Source organism: Marmota marmota, unplaced genomic scaffold, assembly GCF_001458135.2.
Source record: "Marmota marmota marmota unplaced genomic scaffold, marMar, whole genome shotgun sequence".
Lineage (NCBI taxonomy): Eukaryota > Metazoa > Chordata > Mammalia > Rodentia > Sciuridae > Marmota > Marmota marmota.
In genome coordinates, this window is record NW_026000005.1 from 31414960 (window position 1) to 31435147 (window position 20188).

The 20188-nt window shown below is 32.0% G+C and overlaps 1 protein-coding gene across 22 annotated transcripts in view; it reads left to right on the plus strand.

Annotated features, from left to right (window-relative positions):
• Positions 1 to 20188, plus strand: part of Spag16 (sperm associated antigen 16) — a 925858-nt gene that overhangs the window by 45789 nt on the left and 859881 nt on the right. For 6 of the 22 annotated variants that reach the window (XM_048808488.1, XM_048808487.1, XM_048808495.1 and 3 more), the window contains 4 exons: positions 4920 to 5027; positions 10724 to 10822; positions 12790 to 12907; positions 18502 to 18571. In XM_048808488.1, the coding sequence (XP_048664445.1) occupies positions 4920 to 5027; positions 10724 to 10822; positions 12790 to 12907; positions 18502 to 18571 (395 nt within the window). Of the gene's footprint in view, positions 1 to 4919; positions 5028 to 10723; positions 10823 to 12789; positions 12908 to 14385; positions 14496 to 18501; positions 18572 to 20188 lie in introns of those variants that run through there. The other 16 variants (XM_048808490.1, XM_015481331.2, XM_048808506.1 and 13 more) reach the window with 12 other exon arrangements.

The window sequence follows — 20188 nt, forward strand, 5'->3', positions numbered from 1 at the left end:
CATGTCCTTTGTCAGAAAATTGTGAATATTATCTCTCAGGCCATGGCTTGCTTCTTCATTTTCTAAATGCCTCCTTTTGATGGACAGATGTTTTAAATTTAGATGAAATTTAATTGTATCTATTTTATTACATTGCTGTTAATATCCGGTCTAATATATACATACCTGCTTACCCTTAGGTTACAGAAGTATTCTTGTATACTTTCTTCTAAAACCTTTAAAGATTTAGAATTTTATTTCAGTCGCTAATTTTTGTATATAGTGTGAGGTAAAGAATTTCTTCTGGCACTTTTGTTGAAAATCAGTTGACCTTATAACGGCTGAGTCTGTTTCTAGACTGTATTTTTCATTTATATATTTGCTTATCGTTATACCAACACCATACTCTTAAATATTTTAGTTTTAATTGAGTCTTAAAGTCAGATATTGTTAGTCTTCCACCTTTGTTCTTTTTCAATATAGTTTGGCTCGTCTAGGTTCTTTGTATTTTCATAGAAACTTTAGAATTGCAAAAATTGTGCCCTATATGTGTAATAAGAATTGTAATGCTTTCCACTGCTGTCGTGTAGTTAAAAAAATAAATAAATAAATAAAAAAGAGAAACTTTAGAATTGCTTTACAAGTTTCCATAGAAAGACCTGGTGAGGTTAGAATTGAGATTGAGTTGAATATATAACTTAATTTGGGGAGAGTGTGTGTATGCATGTGTATGTGTACACATATATTGAGAGGAGGAGGATCAATAGATTCCCAAGGTTTAGTGTTCCCTTTACATGGCATATCCATCCATTTATTAAAGTTACCTTTAATGTTGTGTATTAATAAAAGAATAAATTTATGACTTTAACATTTAATTATTATCTATTTTTTCCTGTTGGATTGTGAGCTCTATATAACAAAGACTGGGTCTTGTGTTCATTATATCCCCAGGGCCTATCAGTCTGCCTAGCACATAGTAGGCACTTAAGTGACTATGTGTTGATAGCATTTAGCTGTGTAGTTAAGCTTTTAATAAATTTAGAATAGTTAATTGATGTTTTTTGCTGACTTTATAACATTTTTATGAAGTAGGCAACATTTTCTTTTCATGACAGAAATTTAAGCAACATTCCATCAAGTTAAGTCTTGACTCATTTAATGTATTATCTTTCTTTTTTGGGCTCTTACATTAAGAACACGTAATGTGGATCAGAAAGGGTCTATTGAGAGCCCTGAAGATTTGGCAAGAAATAATACTGACTGAGATTATTAACTAAAAAATGGAAAAGTAAGACTTTAAAAATAATGAAATATTATGATTACCTTCTACCAGAAAATATAGGCATGAAAAAAATTGAAATTAAATAGCAATTAACATTGAGAAAAAAAAATAGTTTCTTTACTAAAAGACTCTGCTTTCACTTACAAAATTGACTTCTATACAAGGTCAAAGAATGCACAGCTTTTATGAAGATCCATTTAATTTAATGACTTTCAGAAACAAACACTGTGAAAATAAAGATAATAATGTAGCCCATAAAATTTCATGCTTTAGTGTTTAGGTAATTGCTTGTTAAATTAAGGTATTTTTTTCTGGACATGGGTATACCCCTTTCTTTTTTATTAAGATTATAATAAGAGGTTTCCTCTAATTTGGCTGAATTCTGTTTGGCTGTTCAACAGTTATTCCAAATATTAATTTTAATGGGTTAAATTAATTCATTTAAGGCCCATTGAAGATAATGAAATATTGTGGTATTTGTATAATTATTGTTTTAAGAAATTACTTTGTTTCAAGATTGCACATAAGGAAAAAATATAGCAAAGATGAAATATGTTGGTGCAATAAGAAAATTTTTGGTTTATTTAGCCAAATGATAACAGAATAAATTTATTTTTAACTGATCATTCCAAAAGAATTAAACTATTCAGTTAATACAATGATTTCTCCAGGAATATTCATTTAAAAATTTTTAAGAGTATGCTTCTGAATCATATTCATATTATGTTGAATAACGGAATTTTATAGTAAGATAACAATATGTAGATCTTAATATTATATCCTTGAATTTTAGACTTTGCCATGCTGGTTTCCTGGAATAGGGAGGTTATATAGTCATCATATCATCTCATTAAGACAAAGCATAACTGAATTATATACTTTATGAAATATAAATTCAAGTAGACTGTTTCACTGAATGACTTCATTGTATTTGAAATAGAATCTCAATGTTTGCGTCTGTGTTAATGAAAGTTTTTTTTTTTTAAACACAAAGATGTTTTCCCATCTACTAATGTGGTGAAGAAATCCTATATAGTTAAAATATTAGTTGCTTATGTGAATATTTACAATTATCCTTTAGCACAACTTTTATTTTTCTTTTATTAAGTAGTTGGGTAGCAGGAAGGTCATAATAGGAGAAGCATCACCATGAAATGAATTTAAATTGTTTTACGGAGTAGACTTCATTTGTGCAGACAGAAAGCAAGTCCCTGAAAACCAATTTAATGGTCAGAAAAACTTTAAGGTCTAATACTTCAATCAATTCCTATGCTTTCCTTCCTGGTATGAGCACAAATAGGTTTCTAAATGTGTATTAAAAAAGGGAGCGGATGCAATGCACGTTGTGGTTCTGGTTAAGAAATATAGAGCATTATTTTTTACAAGTATTTTTTAACCTATTGTGGGTTTACATTTTGGATAAAATAAATGAAATGTGTATTTATATAATTCATCAATCTATTGAAAATATTTTAGTGGACTTAAAGTAGATGTTCATTAAAGTTTAATTTACTTTTTAAAAAGATAGTGTTACTAATAATCATTAATCCTGATATTTTTAGTTCAATGGAGTAGATTTAACTAATTATTGCTATACCTCCTATTATAGGAATAATTATATCATTCTACTTTACTAAACACTAGTGGTAATATGATGATGATTATGTGATTATGATTATGATGGTAACATTTATTGAATATTTAGTATACACAAGGCCATAAGCCATTTTACTGAATCATTCAGTTGAATATACGTACAAGTCCATTGTACAGCTATTTTGTAAATACTATACATAAGTTATATAGCTTCCCAAGGTCACATTGCTATGAAGAATTTTCAATATTGTGTATGGAATTATTATACTGTATTACTCTAATGAAGCAACTGGACCTGTGAGCTGATTATTTATGGAGACATAATATTTGATTTTTAACAAATGTTCTAAAACAAATATAGTATCATTTTTGAGATAAACTCTCATTCAAGTTGACACTGTAGAGCTAAGTTGTTTTCATATACCTATAAGGATATTCTTTAGAACACTTAAAATATGGGCTTGAAATCCGTGTTCTAGGATCTCATACATCATTCTTAATGCAGAGATTTAAAACAACAACAACAACAGATTCATTGTTCTGTTTTGAAAACAATTTATCTATTCTCTAAACCTTTTCCCCAGGAAAGACCAACCATTTCTTTTTTCCATTCCCTCTTACAATCTCCTGCTCTTTATTTACTGCTCTCTAATTTATGGAGGTGTCAGAGAATTTCTTTCTGGTTTAGTTCATCTTCACTTTTAGGGAGGCTTTATGTGGCCTGAGCCACTTCCTCAGCATTCTTGACTCTTCTGGTCTCCTCAGTATTGTAGCTAAAGTCTTCCTTGTATCTGTAGTTGCTCTTAGTGGTAGTTTCATACCCTGCTTTAGGAGTAGGAGACCTCTACTTAGTATGGGGAAATGTGTGGGTTTTTTATTATTATTGTTTTTGTAGTTATAGACATGGATAGCTTGCCTTTATGTTTTTATTTTTTATTTATTTATGGTGCTGGGGATTGAATCCAGGGCCTTGTGCATATGAGGCAAGCACTTTACCAACTGAGCTATATCCCCAGTCCTTATTTGTTTATTTTTATGTCTTGCTAAAATCAAACCCAGTCCTCACACATACTAGGTAAGTGCTCTGCCACTGAGCTACAGTGCTGCAGCCTCAGCCCCAGAGATATGTGTTTTGCCCTTTCCTCAGGGGCCTATGTGTTTTGTGCCTTTTCCCCAGCATCCACTGGTTATTGCCTGCATGGCATCACCACATAAAGAAGCTCTCTTTAGTCTCCCTGCCTGCCCCTAACACTCAATGTAGACCTGCAGGAAAGAGTTTATAAGTGAGTTCAAATTTCCTAGCTATTTCAAATTGCCCTAACCCTCAGATGATATACTTGATACTTTAAACTTTCATCTGATTTCTGGTATTCTTTCTCCCTGTTGGCTATAGTTCATATTCATATCTTTTATGGAATTGGCTCACCTGTATTTGGATTTCATGATACTTGGTTGTTTTGTCGCTTCAGCTCTCTGATAGGTTCAGAAAAATATTTTAATAAGCTCACCAATTATTTCTAATAATGGATCAACTGGTATATATTTCTTATAAGAATTAACTACAAATTAACAGAAGAAATTTTTTGTTTTTCAGAATTTATATGTTTTCTTTTCAGAAATAAATATAGTATATTCTCCTAATCCTCTATGTAGGAAGTTTAGAATTAAATTCCATGGAGTTTTTATTTTATTCATAATTATTTTGAATTACTTTTTAAAATTTGTATTTCAAATATATACACTGAACAAATTCTCTTTAAAAGTAGGTGGAATTTTATTTGAATGTATCTGGCAGCAAACTGTTAATTTTAATTTAGTTAAATGTGAGTGAGTCATATTTTTGAAACTATAAGTTTCATCCTTTCATCCTCTACCCCCTTTCATATTATTTCCTCCATACAAAATATGTTGCATGTGATAATTCAGTGAGAATTATAGTGGACTCTTTATGGTTCAGTTATCTTTTGAATTGCCCAAGGCTGAATTTGAACTGAATACTTAACAGTTTTGCAGAAAGGAAGTAGGAATGATTTTTAAAGTTATTATTATTAATGTTTTTCAGCAAGGCTAGAGAAGATCTGCTGAAAACTCAGAAAGAACGTGATTTTCATCGAATGCATCACAAGAGAATAGTCCAAGAAAAAAATAAATTAATTAATGACCTCAAAGGGTAAGCTGACAATATTTGTTGGCATATATATTAAAGTTATTAGTGTTAAGTAATTTGAATATGACAGAACCTTTTTGATAAAGTTATTCACTCAATATGTACTGAGCATATAGTATGTACCAAATACTATGTTATATGTTTAAAACTCAAGAATGAATAAATTTAGGCCTTTGCTGTCAAGGACTCCAGGCCCCTCTGTAGTGTATGATGGTTGTGATGGTTGATACAGTTGTTGCTGAATCAACCAGGAGGGTAGTCATATCAATGATACTAAAGTGTGAGAGGGATCAGGATGTATTTTCAGAGGAACTAAATAGTGAAGTGTAAGTAATAGTAAATACAATGAGGGAGTGGAGGCAGCAGAGTGCTCTTGGTATATTCTGTGCAAAGGCAACAAGTCATGTAAGAGCATGCCATGCTTACCAAATTGTAAGCATAAAGAGCAAATTGCAGATGTGGCTTTGCAGGATAGGAGGATATGCTAAATGACCTTGAATTTATGATGACACTTTCAGAAATTATTCTGAAGACATTATTTAGATTTACTTTTCCACACAACCTACTTTCCTTTCCATAAGAAACTAAAAATGGACTTTATAGTCTTAAACTTCTCTTTTGCTTGGTCTAGGGCCAGGCTATCTAATAGAACTTTATGTGATGATGTAAGTATCTGTACCCTGAAATACAATTGCCAGCTAAGTCTTTATATTTAAAATATATAATACTTGTTAAACATCCAACTATGTTTAAGGGAAACTCTATTATAATTAATTCCATAGAATATTTTTATCAATTTAGATTCTACCTTTGTTCATATTTTATTACTTCAGGTGAATAAAAAAATCCATATTACTTTGTGATACATCCATACTTGCTCTATACTCAGATGGCCTTTATTTCTTCATTTAATCATTAGGAATAATGTTTCCATTTTACCATCTGTTGAATCACTAGTGTGCTTTTCCTAAGTGCCTAGAACAAAACTTCATTTATGCCGTAAGAGTCACATAAAAAAAATGAGTCATCAAAGTTAGTCACTTGTGATACATGGCTAAATTAGAATTTGAATTCTTTGTGTCATATTTTACCCGAATATTTCAATTGTATATCCATATTTCCTTTCATTTTCAATCATTAAAAGTGGAACTTTTTTTGGTAAATTGTTCAGCTAATTTGATAATAACTTTTACAGTATTTCCCATTTAACATGAATTTTTAAAAAATTCTTTTAGTTATACATGGCAGTAGAGTCAATTTTGACATATTTATAAAAACATGGAATATATCTTATTCTAATTAGGATCCTAGTCTTATGGATATACATAATGTGGAGATAACACTGTGGTGTATTCATATATGTACATAGGAAAATTATGTCAGATTCATTCCACTGTGTTTTCTGTTCCTATGCCTCATCCCTTCCCTTCATCCTTCTTTGTGTAATCCACTGAACTTCTATTCTCCCCCAATTCCTTGTTTTGTGTTAGCATCCACGTATCAGAGAGAACATTGAATCTTTGGGTTTTGGGGATTGGCTTGTTTCATTTAGCATGATAGTCACTAAGTTCATCCATTTACTGGCAGATGTCATAAAGTCATTTTACTTTATGGCTTTATATTATAGTAATATTCCACTATGTAGATATACCACATTTTCTTTATTCTGTCAACTGTGGAAGGGCACTGAAGTTGGTTCACTATTGTCAATTGAACTGTGATTAACATTGATACAGCCATGTCACTGTAGTATGCTAATTTTTAACTCTTTTGGGTATATACTGAGAAGTGGTACACTGGGTCAAATGGTGGTTCCATTCCAGATTTTTTGAGGAATCTTCATATTGCTTTCCAGAGTGGTGGCTTAAATTTGCAGTCCTACCAGCAAAGTATGAGTGTACCTTTTCCCCCACATCTTTGCCAACATTTATTGTTGCTTATATACTTGGTAACTGCCATTCTGACTGGAGTGAGGTAATACCAGACCTTAGATTATACTACAGAGTCATAGTAACAAAAACAGCATTGTATTGGAACCAAAACAAGCATGAAGACCAGTGTAACAGAATAGAAGACATAGAGATAAGCCCACATAAATACAGTTATCTCATACTAGACAAAGGCACCAAAAACATACACTGGTGAAAACATATCCTTTTCAAAAATGATGCTTGGAAAACTGGAAATCCATATGTAGCAGAATGAAATTTAACCCCTATCAAATTGCACAGAACACAAAATGGATTAAAGACCTAGGCATTATACCAGAAATGCTCCATCTACTATAAGACTCCTAAAGCTCAAGAAGTAAAATCAAAAATCAAAAAATTGGATGGTATAAAACTAAAAAGCTTTTTCACAGCAAAGGAAAGAAGAGGGTGAGAAGAGAGCCTATAGAATGGGAGAAAATCTTTGCCACCTGTACCTTAGATAAGGCATCTATTTCTAGAATATAAAAATAACTCAAAGCCTAACACCAAAAACCAACTAACCAACCAGCCAACCAAACAGAAACCCCCAAGCTAATCGATATATGGCCAAAGGGCTAAACAGACACTTCTCAAAAGAAGAAATATACATGTTCAATAAATACATGAAACTGTTCAACATCTCTAGCAATTTGAGAAATTCAAAATTCAAAATAAAACTACACTGAGATTTAATATGTATGTCTTATTATGATGTATGTATTTTGAGAATTATCATTATCAAATACAGAAATTGTAAACTAATTATGAAGTTCTATGGAACTTATAGAACAGACATACTAATTTGACAGTTTCTCTGAATGTTGTTTGCATGTTATATGACAGTAGTGTTTTGTGTTTCTAATTCTCTGAACAAAGTTTAGTCAAGGCCACATTTCATAAATGAGTTAGATGCCTTTTTGAGTCAGCTTTGCATTGCTGTGACTAAAAGACCTGATAAGAACAAGTTAGAGTAGGAAAAGTGATTTTGGCTCATGGTTTAAAGGTTTAGTCTGGTTGGCCAATCCTATAGCTCTGGCCCTGAGGAGAATCAGAATATCATGGCAGAAGGGTGAGGTAGAGAAAAGCAACTCAGAACATGGCAATCAGGAAACAGAGCTCTGCTCACCAGGCACTAAATATAAACCCCAAAAGCACACCCCAGTCACCTACTTCTTCTAGCCACAGCCTACCTGCCAATAGTTATACCTGCCTAGTAAATCTATATAAGTGAATTAATCAATCCACTGATTAAATTAAAACTGTCATAACTTAATCATTTCACCTCTGAATATTCTTGCATTGTCTCACTTGTGAGTTTTTGGGGGACATCTTATATATAGGCCAAAACAATGCCAGAGTTAAATAAGGGGAGAGTTTGTCTTCAATATTTCTCACAAAGTATTTCTTTAACTGTCCATAAATTATAGCACACCTTTTTTTGGTATACAGTTTTGTACCTGAATATGTGTTTATAAATGTATACTGTTTTGGAGGTATATAATAAAGTACATATATGCTAAGCACATAAACACAAATGGAAAATGGAATTGTACATACTACATAATTTTTTTATTTTTGTTTCTCTCTTTTATGAGTATGGTTGATTTAGCACACATTAAATGTGTAATAACTACTTCAATATTTAAGTTGTATTACTATCACAAATGAAGTATGATTTGGAAATCAATGAGTTTTATAAATAATTTAATGAAAATTGTATTGAATAAAATGAAGGCTACCATTTTAATATTTCAATAGAAAAAATAATGATACCCCATATGCTTTGGGTCATATCAGAATAATTACTATAGAACTAACCTTCCAAATGGTCCTAGAGTACAAAACTCGACAAAATATAGGAGTCAGTTGTTTTAAGATATTAGAAAATCAGCAAAGCAGTACTTGTGATGTCTAAGAAAAGGGAAACATATGAACTGAGCAGTGTGATCAACCCAATTTCTTCCTGAATGCATTTTGTAGACCACAGCGTGAGAAGATAGAATACAAGCAGACACAGTGATCATTGCTGAGCTGAGGAAGCAGAGATCATAGTTCTTGATGGCAGAGGGAGCTGGAATTTTCAGACAATTATACACAAAAGGAAGGGTGTACATGAAAAGGAACTTAGGAAATATCTGTTATGGTTCTCTTTAGTTTTTGGCCAAAACACTAACTTGTAGAAATACAAGTGAAGAGAATCTGAAACCTGGCAGATCAGCTCTGGGGAAGCTGTGAACAAAGTAGAGATTTCAGAGGCTGGACAGTGCTGGAAGATGCAATAGATGCAAGAGTTCTGAACAGTGATAACAGATCCTTAATAAATACTCAGAACATTCAGTAAGACCTGTAATAAGCCATGCCATAGAAATAGGTTTAGACCAGTCCTAGAAAAGGCAGTAATTTAGACTTGCCCTAAGAAAATTTTAAAAGTAATGTGACAAGCTCTGAAAGGCTCAAGCTCAATCCTTAGAGAGTTTTTCACAGATAAAGTTAATTTGCTTGAATTTTGTCATCTTTTAGAGAGTTTTTCAGGCAGATAAAGTTAATTTGTCTAAAAGATGACAAAATTCAAACAACTATGTATATGTGCAACATATAGTGAATAAATAGATAAATATATACCAATGTATCTCTGTATAGAAAAATAGAAGCAGAAAATCATGTACTCTCAACAGTAAGAATTAGTACCAGAACTAGAGAGGACAGAAACAATAAAATTATCAGATAAGGAATTTAAAACAGCTGTTATGATATGCTTAGGGTTTTAAAGAAAATGATTATAATGTGTAAAGAGATGGGAAATTTCAACAGTGACATAAAACTATAAATGAAGAGCCAAGTGGAAATTCTAGAACTGAAGGGCATAATATTAGCTATGAACAATTCATAAATAGTTTGTATTGGCAGGTTAGACATTGTCAACAAAGTGATGAGTGAACATAAAAACAGGAAAATAGAAAATAATGAAGCTGAAGCATAAAGGAAAAAAGCTATATAGTAATTATCAAAGCATCAAAAAGAAGAAACTGAAAAAATAACCTGTGGGTCATTATCAAGTGGTCCATGATGTTTGTATTTGGAATCCTAGAAGAGGAGTTGGACTTTCTGATTCTACTGCTAACTTACTTCAGTTGCCAAGAATGAGTTCAAATTATTCACTCAGGAATGTTTAAATTGACCACTTGATGGATATTTGGACTAAATAAGCTAACTGTGAGCCATCTTTTAGCCAGGACTCCACTTAGTATCTTGTTTCTGTTGACTTCCATTCTAATAGAGGGATCATAATGTTCACTTTGGGTTTCTGGATATCAACAGAAACTTCCAACAGGTATAATCACTGAAGTAAATGGCCATAGACAATTTTGTAGAAGAACTGAGGCTATTATAAGGTGGAAAATTTCTTGAATGTTATGGAGTCCTTCTATACTGGCTACCAGGGCAGCTCAGGCATTTTACTTTGATGAGTGTTGGCACCCACTTCTTGAAATTCCTAAGGTGTGTCCTAGCATTTAATTTATCCCATTCCCTGGAGTTCTTACTATGTGGTTAAGTCAGTTTTCTAAAGAAAATGCTCCACAGTAAATGAATTATTGTTTGTCCAATCTTATATTCTAACCCTTTTTTCAAGTACCTCAAACCATTGTGAGTGTTCTGATTCCTATCATTGTTTGCTGACTAATTCTTGTAGCATTTTAGATACAGAGTCTCTATCTTCTCTTGTCACAGTATCAGCTTGGCATTCAGGAGAGGAGGTAGGGGCACTTCCAGAGGGGCATCTATTAACCATGGGGAAGAGAGAAGCCTCTGTAGCATCTTGTACCACAGGTGAAGCATTCAGTTCATCCAGGAAATGGGTGGGGGATACCTCTGTGAACCTATAGTGGCTGGGGAAAGGGACTAGAGAGTTAACATACTCAGGGAATCAATCCTGAGAACTAGGGAAAAAAATGGGGACATTTTATTTTAAATGGGTCCATTCATCAGGAAAACATATTAAATATTCATGAATCTAATACATGGAGCAAAATCTGATACAATTGTAAGAAAAAAGTTATTTCTACATTTATAATTGGAGATTTTTAAGACTCTTTATAATTATTAGAAAATATAGACAAATTCTCTTAAGTTTATAGAGTAGCACCATCAATCAATTAAACATAATTAATATTTCTAGAATTCTGTTTTGAACTTTTCAGGTGTACATGGAATATTTACCAAAATATATATTGAGCAATAAATGAAGTCTCTTTAAATTTCAAAGGATTGAATTGCACAAAGAATATTTTCTGACAAAACCAAATTAAATTAGAAATCAACAACAAAATGGTATCTAGTAGTTTCCAAAATATTTAGAAATTAATTAATGCACTTCAAGGAATCCATGAATCCAGGAAGGAAATTAGAAAATAATTTGAACTTCAAATTACCCATGAGTCAAAAAAGGAAATTGGAAAATATTGTGAACTGAGTGATCAAAAATGCAACAGATAAAAAATTGTGGAATGTAGCAAAAGCAGCTTAAACCTGATAGCTTTAAATGCCTGTATTAAAAAGGAGAAGTTTTATAATCAGTTATATAATCTTTTTATGTCTTAAAATCTTTTAAAAAAGAGCAAATTACATAGAAAAAATGAAATAAAAAATGGCTAAAATCAATAAAGTAGGAAATGGAGAAACGAAGACAAAACTGTAAAGTAAAATATTGATTATTTGAAAGTACGTTAAAATTATAAACCACAGATAGGCTGATTATTACAAAACTGTTGGCAAAGAGTAGCCAGGACCATCACATATTCCTATTGGAAGTATAAATTACAACTCAGCAATTCAACTTCTAGGTATTTATCTAAAAGAAATGAAGATCTGTGATCAAAAGTGTCTTGCATGACTTGGATAAAAATATTCAGAGCAGCATTAGTTCTGATATCCTAACCTCAGATTTTCATCATCAGAATAATATATCATATCAGAGAATGTAATACAAGGAAGTATACTCACAATAAAAAGGAATGAAGTATAGGTACTGATATATAAGACAATAAGAAATCTAAAAGACATTATGCTGAGTGAAAGAAGCATTTCCAAAGAAAACATATTCTATGATACCAAATGTAAAAAGTCCAGAATTTTCTGAGATATTATAAATGTGGACTACATGAGTACACATAGTTCTCAAAACTCTTTGAACACTGACGATTTGTAAATTTTACCTCATGTACATTATACTTCAATTACAAATATTAATATTTTGTGGTCATTTTCAAATAAGATAGATTTTAATGATTTTGTATCACATGTTCGGTAGTATTAACTTACATATCAAAATACTTTTATACTTAACATTGTCTTGTTTTCAAGACCATCCTTTGTTTTGGTATGAATGATACTTTCTGTTTATTCATCCATTATTTGTGGTCCTAGTTTTGTGAAAATTATTTCCGAATTGATTAAAGGAACTGCAGTTTCTTAAATCTCAAAGAATTGAAGCAATCTGCTGAGTATATACTTAAATACAACAAAAGTGCTAATAGGAAATAGAAAACTAGTGAAGGCAAATGTGGTATTTTCCTCTCCTCCCTTATCTCACTCCTCATCCCCAGGTTTTTGCATTGAAATGGCATGCTAAATAATGCTTACTGTGCTTCTTGGCTCTAGTGTATTGACCTTTATATAGTTAGTCATTTTTATTCCTCCTTCAAAAAATAAAAGAAAATCAGTTCAGATGTTAGATGGGAATCATTTATTTAATTCTTTTACCCTTTAAGATGCAACAGTCCTTTTATTTTTTATAGGTTGAAGTTACATTATGCATCCTATGAACCAACTATAAGGGTGTTACATGAGAAGCACCATGCTTTACTGAAGGAGAAAATGCTGACCTCCTTGGAAAGAGACAGAGCTGTTGGACAGGTAAACAGACAATCAAAGCTACTTTGAAACAAGTTTTAATCATTATTTTAATCATTTTTTAAGTACAAGTAGAAACACTGATTTTGATTCTGAGGTAAATTTTAAAATTTTTTCACAAATTTTTATGTAAAAAATTCATTTGGAAATATTAAAAAAGTATTCTATCCATTTTAAAATCCATAATAATTATTATTAAATTAAATATTGTTTAATTGTAACAAATTTACAGTAGATTATTAAGTTAGAAGAAATTACTTAGCTATTGTGGCTAGACTAATGGGTTTAAAGACCACCTTTGACAATTATAAACATTGATCTTAGGCAAGTGACTCTTAGAGCTTAGATTTCATATACATAATATAGAGCCACAAAGCCCCATATTTTAAGGTTGTTGTGAAACATGTAAGATAATGAATATAAACTCCCTGTAATTTCCCCCAAATGAATATTTGAAACTCCTAGATCCTGATTTGATTTGTTTTTATTTTTGTTTGATGAATGACACCCTTTTTAATTTTTCCTGAAGAGTTTTTACACAGGCTTAGGCCTAGGGAAGAGGTGGGAAATCTTTGGCAGAGTAATCAAGGAAAAGAAAACAAAATATTTATTAACCACATATTTATTTTGTATATATGTATATATAAAGTTTACTACAGAATATAAAACTGCAATTGTACTTAACATTGATTTTTTATTATCTGGAATTTTTGATTTTGCCCAAACTCAGAAAATACAGAAGCTTGTGTGATGGTAATACAATTCTTTTAATAATTTTATTGTAAAGGGACGTTTTATTCAAGTTTATTTTGTCTTTTGAGTGGAATCTTTAGCTACTAAAATGCAAAACCTCATTTGTTTTGGTGCCCTTTCTGCTTGAATTTTAATCTTCTGTCTTTGAATGTTTAGATTGCATGATAAATAATATTGAATGAAATGAGTTTTATAATTATTTAAATTTTATGGCATTATATTCAAACCCTTAGAATTTAATCTCCTTGCTCCTTTTCATCTAACCTGTAGCAAGTACCTGCACTACCACCAAGTTGTTTATTTCTACTTCTGCAACCTGTTCAGCTTTGATTCTGCCATTCATCTGCTCTGTGCTTAGAGCTGTTATTTCTGTGGAAGCATTCTTGATTTTCCTGTCTCTGAAATGAGCATGATTCCTGAAGTTACATTAAAGGCCATATTGAGAGCATATTTAGAGTATATAACAATCCCTGGGTTTCAGATCATTCCTCACTGGTTTAGTAAAATGTTAAGGATTAGGAGTAGTGAGTTTGAATCTCAGTTTTGGGGTAAAGTGTGAATCTTCAGGTCATTTACATATAGTTTGTTTTCTCACATATTAATCAAAGGTAAATTATTTGCCTTATGATTTATATATAACTAAAATGAAAACATGTTTAAAAAGTTAAAATCACTCTGTGAGTCAAGGTTAAATTTTATATACTTCTGTTTGACTGTATATTTATTAGCTGCAACTGTTTTGTTTTGTGCTTGAACTCCCGGATACTCCTGAAGGCAAAGGAAAAGATAACCTGCCTGCTGAAGACTGTCTAGATCTTTCTAGGTTAGAACAGCTTCTGTAAGTTTATCCCCTAGTATGTAAATATTATAGTAACTGGTTGGCTGAGAGATAATTATCAGTATTAATTTTCTTCCTTCAGATGGCGGCATCTTCTTATTCTCCCTATTATAAAGGGTACTTATGAATCTTATAGCATGGACTCTACATGATATTCTTTGTCTTTACTTTCCTATGTAGTGTGACTTATTTGATCATATTCCTGATGTTCAGGTACATGGTTTTCAGTGGGTTGAGTGTAAACCCTGTATACCTTGTTAAACGCATGGTCTCTGTCACAACATCTGTGAGCTTCTTAACATCTGTAGTCTCATTGTCCTGACTCTAATACTTTTTTTCTGGTCCAGTGCTTCAGATGTTAACATTTCTATTTACCTCACAGAAGTATGCAGACGCTTCTGATTTCCCTATAATGCAGATACAAGCCATAAGCAATTTAGAAAGCAGTTAAGGTCTGTCTACATTGATACATCATTTTCAGTCAATTTTTACACTACCTAGAGAGCACTATTTTTCTAGCACCGTGAAAATCATGAAGTACTTTTTAAGCGACTGTCATCATTCCTACACCATTTCCTGAGAAACTAGGAGCAAGTATACCCTCTATTTGGAGTATCCCCAGACTATGTAGTTTTATTTGAACTTTGTTCTTAGTAGGCCCACTTGGATTTTTAACTTGAGAGGGAAACCCACACTCTTATGTCTGACCTCTTGCTCAGGCATAGACTTCCCCTTTATATGTTTTGGTTCTATTGGATGGGATGACTTTTCTGTCTTCTTCTATATTACAACCCACCCTATATCCTCATTTGTCTCAGACAGTCCTCACACCTGTTTCCACAGGATAATTTTTAATGGCTTCCACTTCATCCTAAAAAAAACAAAAAATAAAAATAAAATCCCTATTTAGAAAATACTTACTAATGGAAAAATTCTAAAGAGCTTATTTCTTGATATCTAAAATGGAACAGTTTGGATTTAGAAATAGCATTTCTCTCATCCACATCTGCTGTTCAAGATAGTAGATTCTGTATTGAGAAAGTCAAGATTTAAATAGGAAATCCTGTTGCTGCCACTGTAGATTTCAGTATGGACATTACTGAAAATGGACATTCAGTGCTCTTTTAGAATTGTCTTATACATGTGAGTGGAAATTGACCACAGCAGTCACCATCCTCAGGTTAAGTTCTGCACTGTACATGATTCCTCACATCAATACATGTTTTTCAAAATCCAAAATGACTACACAAGATTGATGGTGCCTAAGTGCTATCTCCTTGGCACTGGAGGGAGATTCGTTATTATCTGTGTGCTAGTTAGGGATAGGCTGTGCAAACGTCTGATATCTATAGCAACAAGTGGAAGACTTGTAGTTTTAAATTCAGGTTACTAACTGGTGAGATGACTGTCATATCTCTCTGTACAACATTCTAATTGATATAATAATATATAATAATAATAATATAATTCTACAATAATAATAATTTATCTTCGGATCAATTAGTTGATTCTTCAAATTAGGGCAGAGAATGTAGTTTTAGTCCATCTCTCCATATGTGTCTTTGGAGAACAAGCCAAGGTTACCATTTAAAGAACTGAACCTGGGGGCTGTGGCTGTGGCTTAGCAGTAGAGCACTCACCTAGCACTGGAGGCCCTGGGTTCAGTCCTCGCACCACATAAAAATAAACAAATGAAATAAATGTTAAAAAAAGAGAACTGAACCTGTCTGGATACCTCTCATACAAAGAACAATTTATTACCAACCAATTTGTTTTTTTTTTTTCCTGTTGGAGCATACTTATCAGGTGTGGGTATACAGCCATAGGAACCTACAGTGTGTCATGATGTCACAGAACGAATTTATTAAAAATATTTGTAAAATGAAAAGAAAAAAGAACCTCAAGAAAATAATGGGATTTGTCAAGAGATAAAGGAACTATGGTAGACAGAGCTAGGTGGATCTCCATTCAAATTTGGTTTGGATATTAGGGCTAATAGTACCTTCCACACAGCAAGGAAGTGAAAATTTTTATTACTTTCATAATTGAGTTGTCTCAGAGAGCAGCATATGCCCCTAAGCATTTCTGAAATGTATGAGTAAGATCAGGGAAAGGAGACTGGCTTATATTTTATTATGATTGGGGTTTAGGCAAGGTGAGCATTTTTATGTGGAGGGAGGGGCTTGCATAATTTAAATTTCCTGCCAATGCCAAGGAAATAGCAACTAGGGGTTCTTATCAGCTTGCCCTGATGTGGGACATGAGGGGAAGAAAATTGAGTGAGATTCTTCTTTTTTAGGATCCTAAAGTTGTCACAATTTAAGCAACAATATAAATTATGTAGTATTGGATTATTACTCAAAGCATAAAATAAATATCTCCAATTCTACAATGGTATAAATAAATCATTGAATAAATAAGTGGGAGGAGAATAGATAAATCTCCCATACAGGAGAATATTACATAATATATGTAGATAATCCTTCCCTGAAGGAGATTGATCTGGGCAACTTATCTATGAAGTAGTGGCTGTACTTCACTACTTGCTTTCAAAAGTACAATAGATATAAGGGGAAAAGTAACTTTAGAGTGGAGAAACTTGGTAAACTACCTTAGCTGGGTGATCAAGGTTAACATAATAAGTTTTAAGTCATGTTGGCAGCATATACCTGTGATATGTTGTGCTTATAATGGCATTTCACCCCTGTTGTCTTCTTTGCCAAATCCTATAAGTATAGCTTAACTATGGGGTAAACATCAGACTACCCAAATTTAAGGCCATTCTGTAAAATATTACTTGATTAGTATTTATAAATATTCAAGGCCCTGGGCTGATGTTGTGGCGCAGTGGTAGAGTGCTTGCCTAGCATGTGTGAGGCACTGGGTTTGATTCCCAACACTGTATATAAATAAATATATTAAAATAAAGTTTCATCTACAACTAATATATATATATATATATTTTTAAATAAAAAATATATTTAAGGTCATTAAAATAAGGGAAAGTCTAAAGAACCACCCTGATCCAGAGAAAGCTAGGGAGATGTAATAAGTGAATGTAATGTAGTGTTATGGGTGGGTCCCTAGAACATAAAAATTAACAAAATCCAACAGAAAGGGACTTCAGCAGACATTAATACTGGTTTATTGTTTGTGATAAATGTACCACCTTAATGCATATTAACAGGGGAAAAAGGCTGTAGGCATACAGGAACTCTTGGCCGTATATTAGCAACTATTCTGAAAATCCTATGCTATCTAAATAAGAATTTTGTTTTTAAAATTTATAATCCATCTGATCTGTAAGAATTAATATTAATCTGTTACTTTTTTTTAATCACAGGCATTTCGTTAACACTAATCTATTGATTATAAATTATCTGCAATTTTTATTAATAAAGAAATATTGCTATTCAGTGATAGTAGAAAAATGTATTTCTGTGTATAATTAAACAGATAGTTTTTTTGTGTTTGCATAATCATGTACAATGAGGGATGATATAGCTTTTTAAGGCTGATTTTAAATTTAAATCTAAATGATATGCCACCCAGCTAACAAATGTTCTTAATTATAAGACATATTTAATAAAATGGAGTATCTGTGGGTGGAAATGAACTAAGAGGTTTAGGTGTATAAACAGTCTTTTCATATTTTACTTTTCCAAATAATACTTAACCTCACAGTTTATAGATAGAAGATATCAGTTATCATGAAGAAATATAAACAGAGGACAAACCTCTCTCAGAGTAAAGAGCTGAATTATGATAAAACTGTGTTGTAAAATAAATGTTTCAGTTTCTTATCCATGATAATTAATAATTGCCTGCAGAATTCAATATTGACTAAAAATTATTTTCCTTTTGTTAAAGTTCATGTTTGACATTTAAAATCATAGGCTTTTATTCAAGAGAAATAATATTTTTGATACTTTTCATTTTATTTTACTTAGCCATTTAAAGTCATTTAGTACATAAACCTATATATTTGACTTTTTTTTCTTTTTAGATTTCTGGACTTCAAGCAACACTGAAGAACATAGATATAGGACATAATTTTCATATTCCTGAAATTAAAGGTAAAAGTAAAATATAATTCTCGCTTAATATTGGGGAAGATTTCTTAATCTTATCAGAGATCAACATTCTAGAGATATTTGAAAGTGAGTAAGTGGGGAGATAATTATTTCACAAAGCAAAATTTTAATTAAACAATTAAGGAAATGCAGACATGATAATATATAGATATATTTTTGAGAACTATGTGAGTCAGCCATCTTGGAAGAACTTCTGTTCTGATCATGATGGAGTACCAGGTACCAGACTAGCTTTGTCTTCATAAATAACTCCAAAACTAAGCTATAGATCAGGCAGCTATTAGCATCTGCAAAACAGACATCTCAGATTGCAGAAGGAAATGATCTACCTTCAATCATGACTTCATGCTTGAGGAAATTGCCAAGCCAAGCTTCTTGGAAATGGATGCCAAAAAGAAAACTGAAAAGGCAGATAACATTGTTCATAACTTTGAAACTAGAATCTGTAGGAAAGTGCTTTAGAGAAGAGGGAGCTCAAAAGAGTGGCCTCAGTAACTATAAGTCTGTAGCTGGTGGTTGGGCTGCATGTATATGACAAGAGTACTTGAGACTTAACAGAGGGATAAAAGTCTACAGGACTAAGAACAGACTAGAAATTCTGTAGGCCAGGCAGAATTGATAGACATTTCCAATTCCAACTATCCCTAGTTGGGGAGAACTCTTTCACACATTATTACAATACATTAATATTCAGTATCCTATACTGATGCTATAAAAGCAGAAACAAAGCTTACACATGAGTTTTAGAAGAGACAGAGTTTAAGTTTTGCTAAGTAAGAAGACTTGGGTACCTTAGGACTTTACATAAAACTACCCAAATAAAGGACAAAATTAAGCCAAGAATATCAGAATATCAAAACAATCAAACAAAAATAGAACTGCCTTATAGAACAAAAACTTTTAGGAATTCAATTCCTAATTGACTAAAATTGTAAAAAAGAATATACATGGTGTCTTGAAGATTGAAGAACTTTGCATATTGGGTTGATTGTTGTAATCATTGATCTCTAATGATTCATTCATTCTTTTTCTAATAGTTTATAATTTTATATAGTTATCTTTGATATTTTCATCAAAATATAGTGGTGATTTCAGATAGCTCCTATATGATATTAGCTCCTTGTATTTAATTTAATGTATAAAAGAACATATTGCATGTTTTTCTAGACTGATAATTTACAAATTACTTTGAAGATCAAGTTTGCAATTGTGTTTTGATCTGTGCTAATTTGAAATGACTTAGTCGAAAGGAATGAATTCTTACCCAACGTGAAGAAATAGGTTTTTTTTAGTTGCATATCCCAATTATCTGAACAAAATAAATACTTTAAAATCTATATTGAATAATTTTATGCGCTTTATAAACATACTCTCTAGTTTTAGATACTATAGTTGCAGTACCTTTTCCTAAGCTTCTGATCTCAGCATTTGATTGTGTGATCTCAGGACTCTTTCGGTGCTCCAGTTGCCTGAACTTGGGATATTACTTACCAAGGGGATTTATTTTTTTAAAAAGTTGGATTAATGATGGCTCTTCATAAATCTTGCCATCTTCTACATTTTTTTTTGAGATGATAGGGATTAAAACCAGGACCTCAA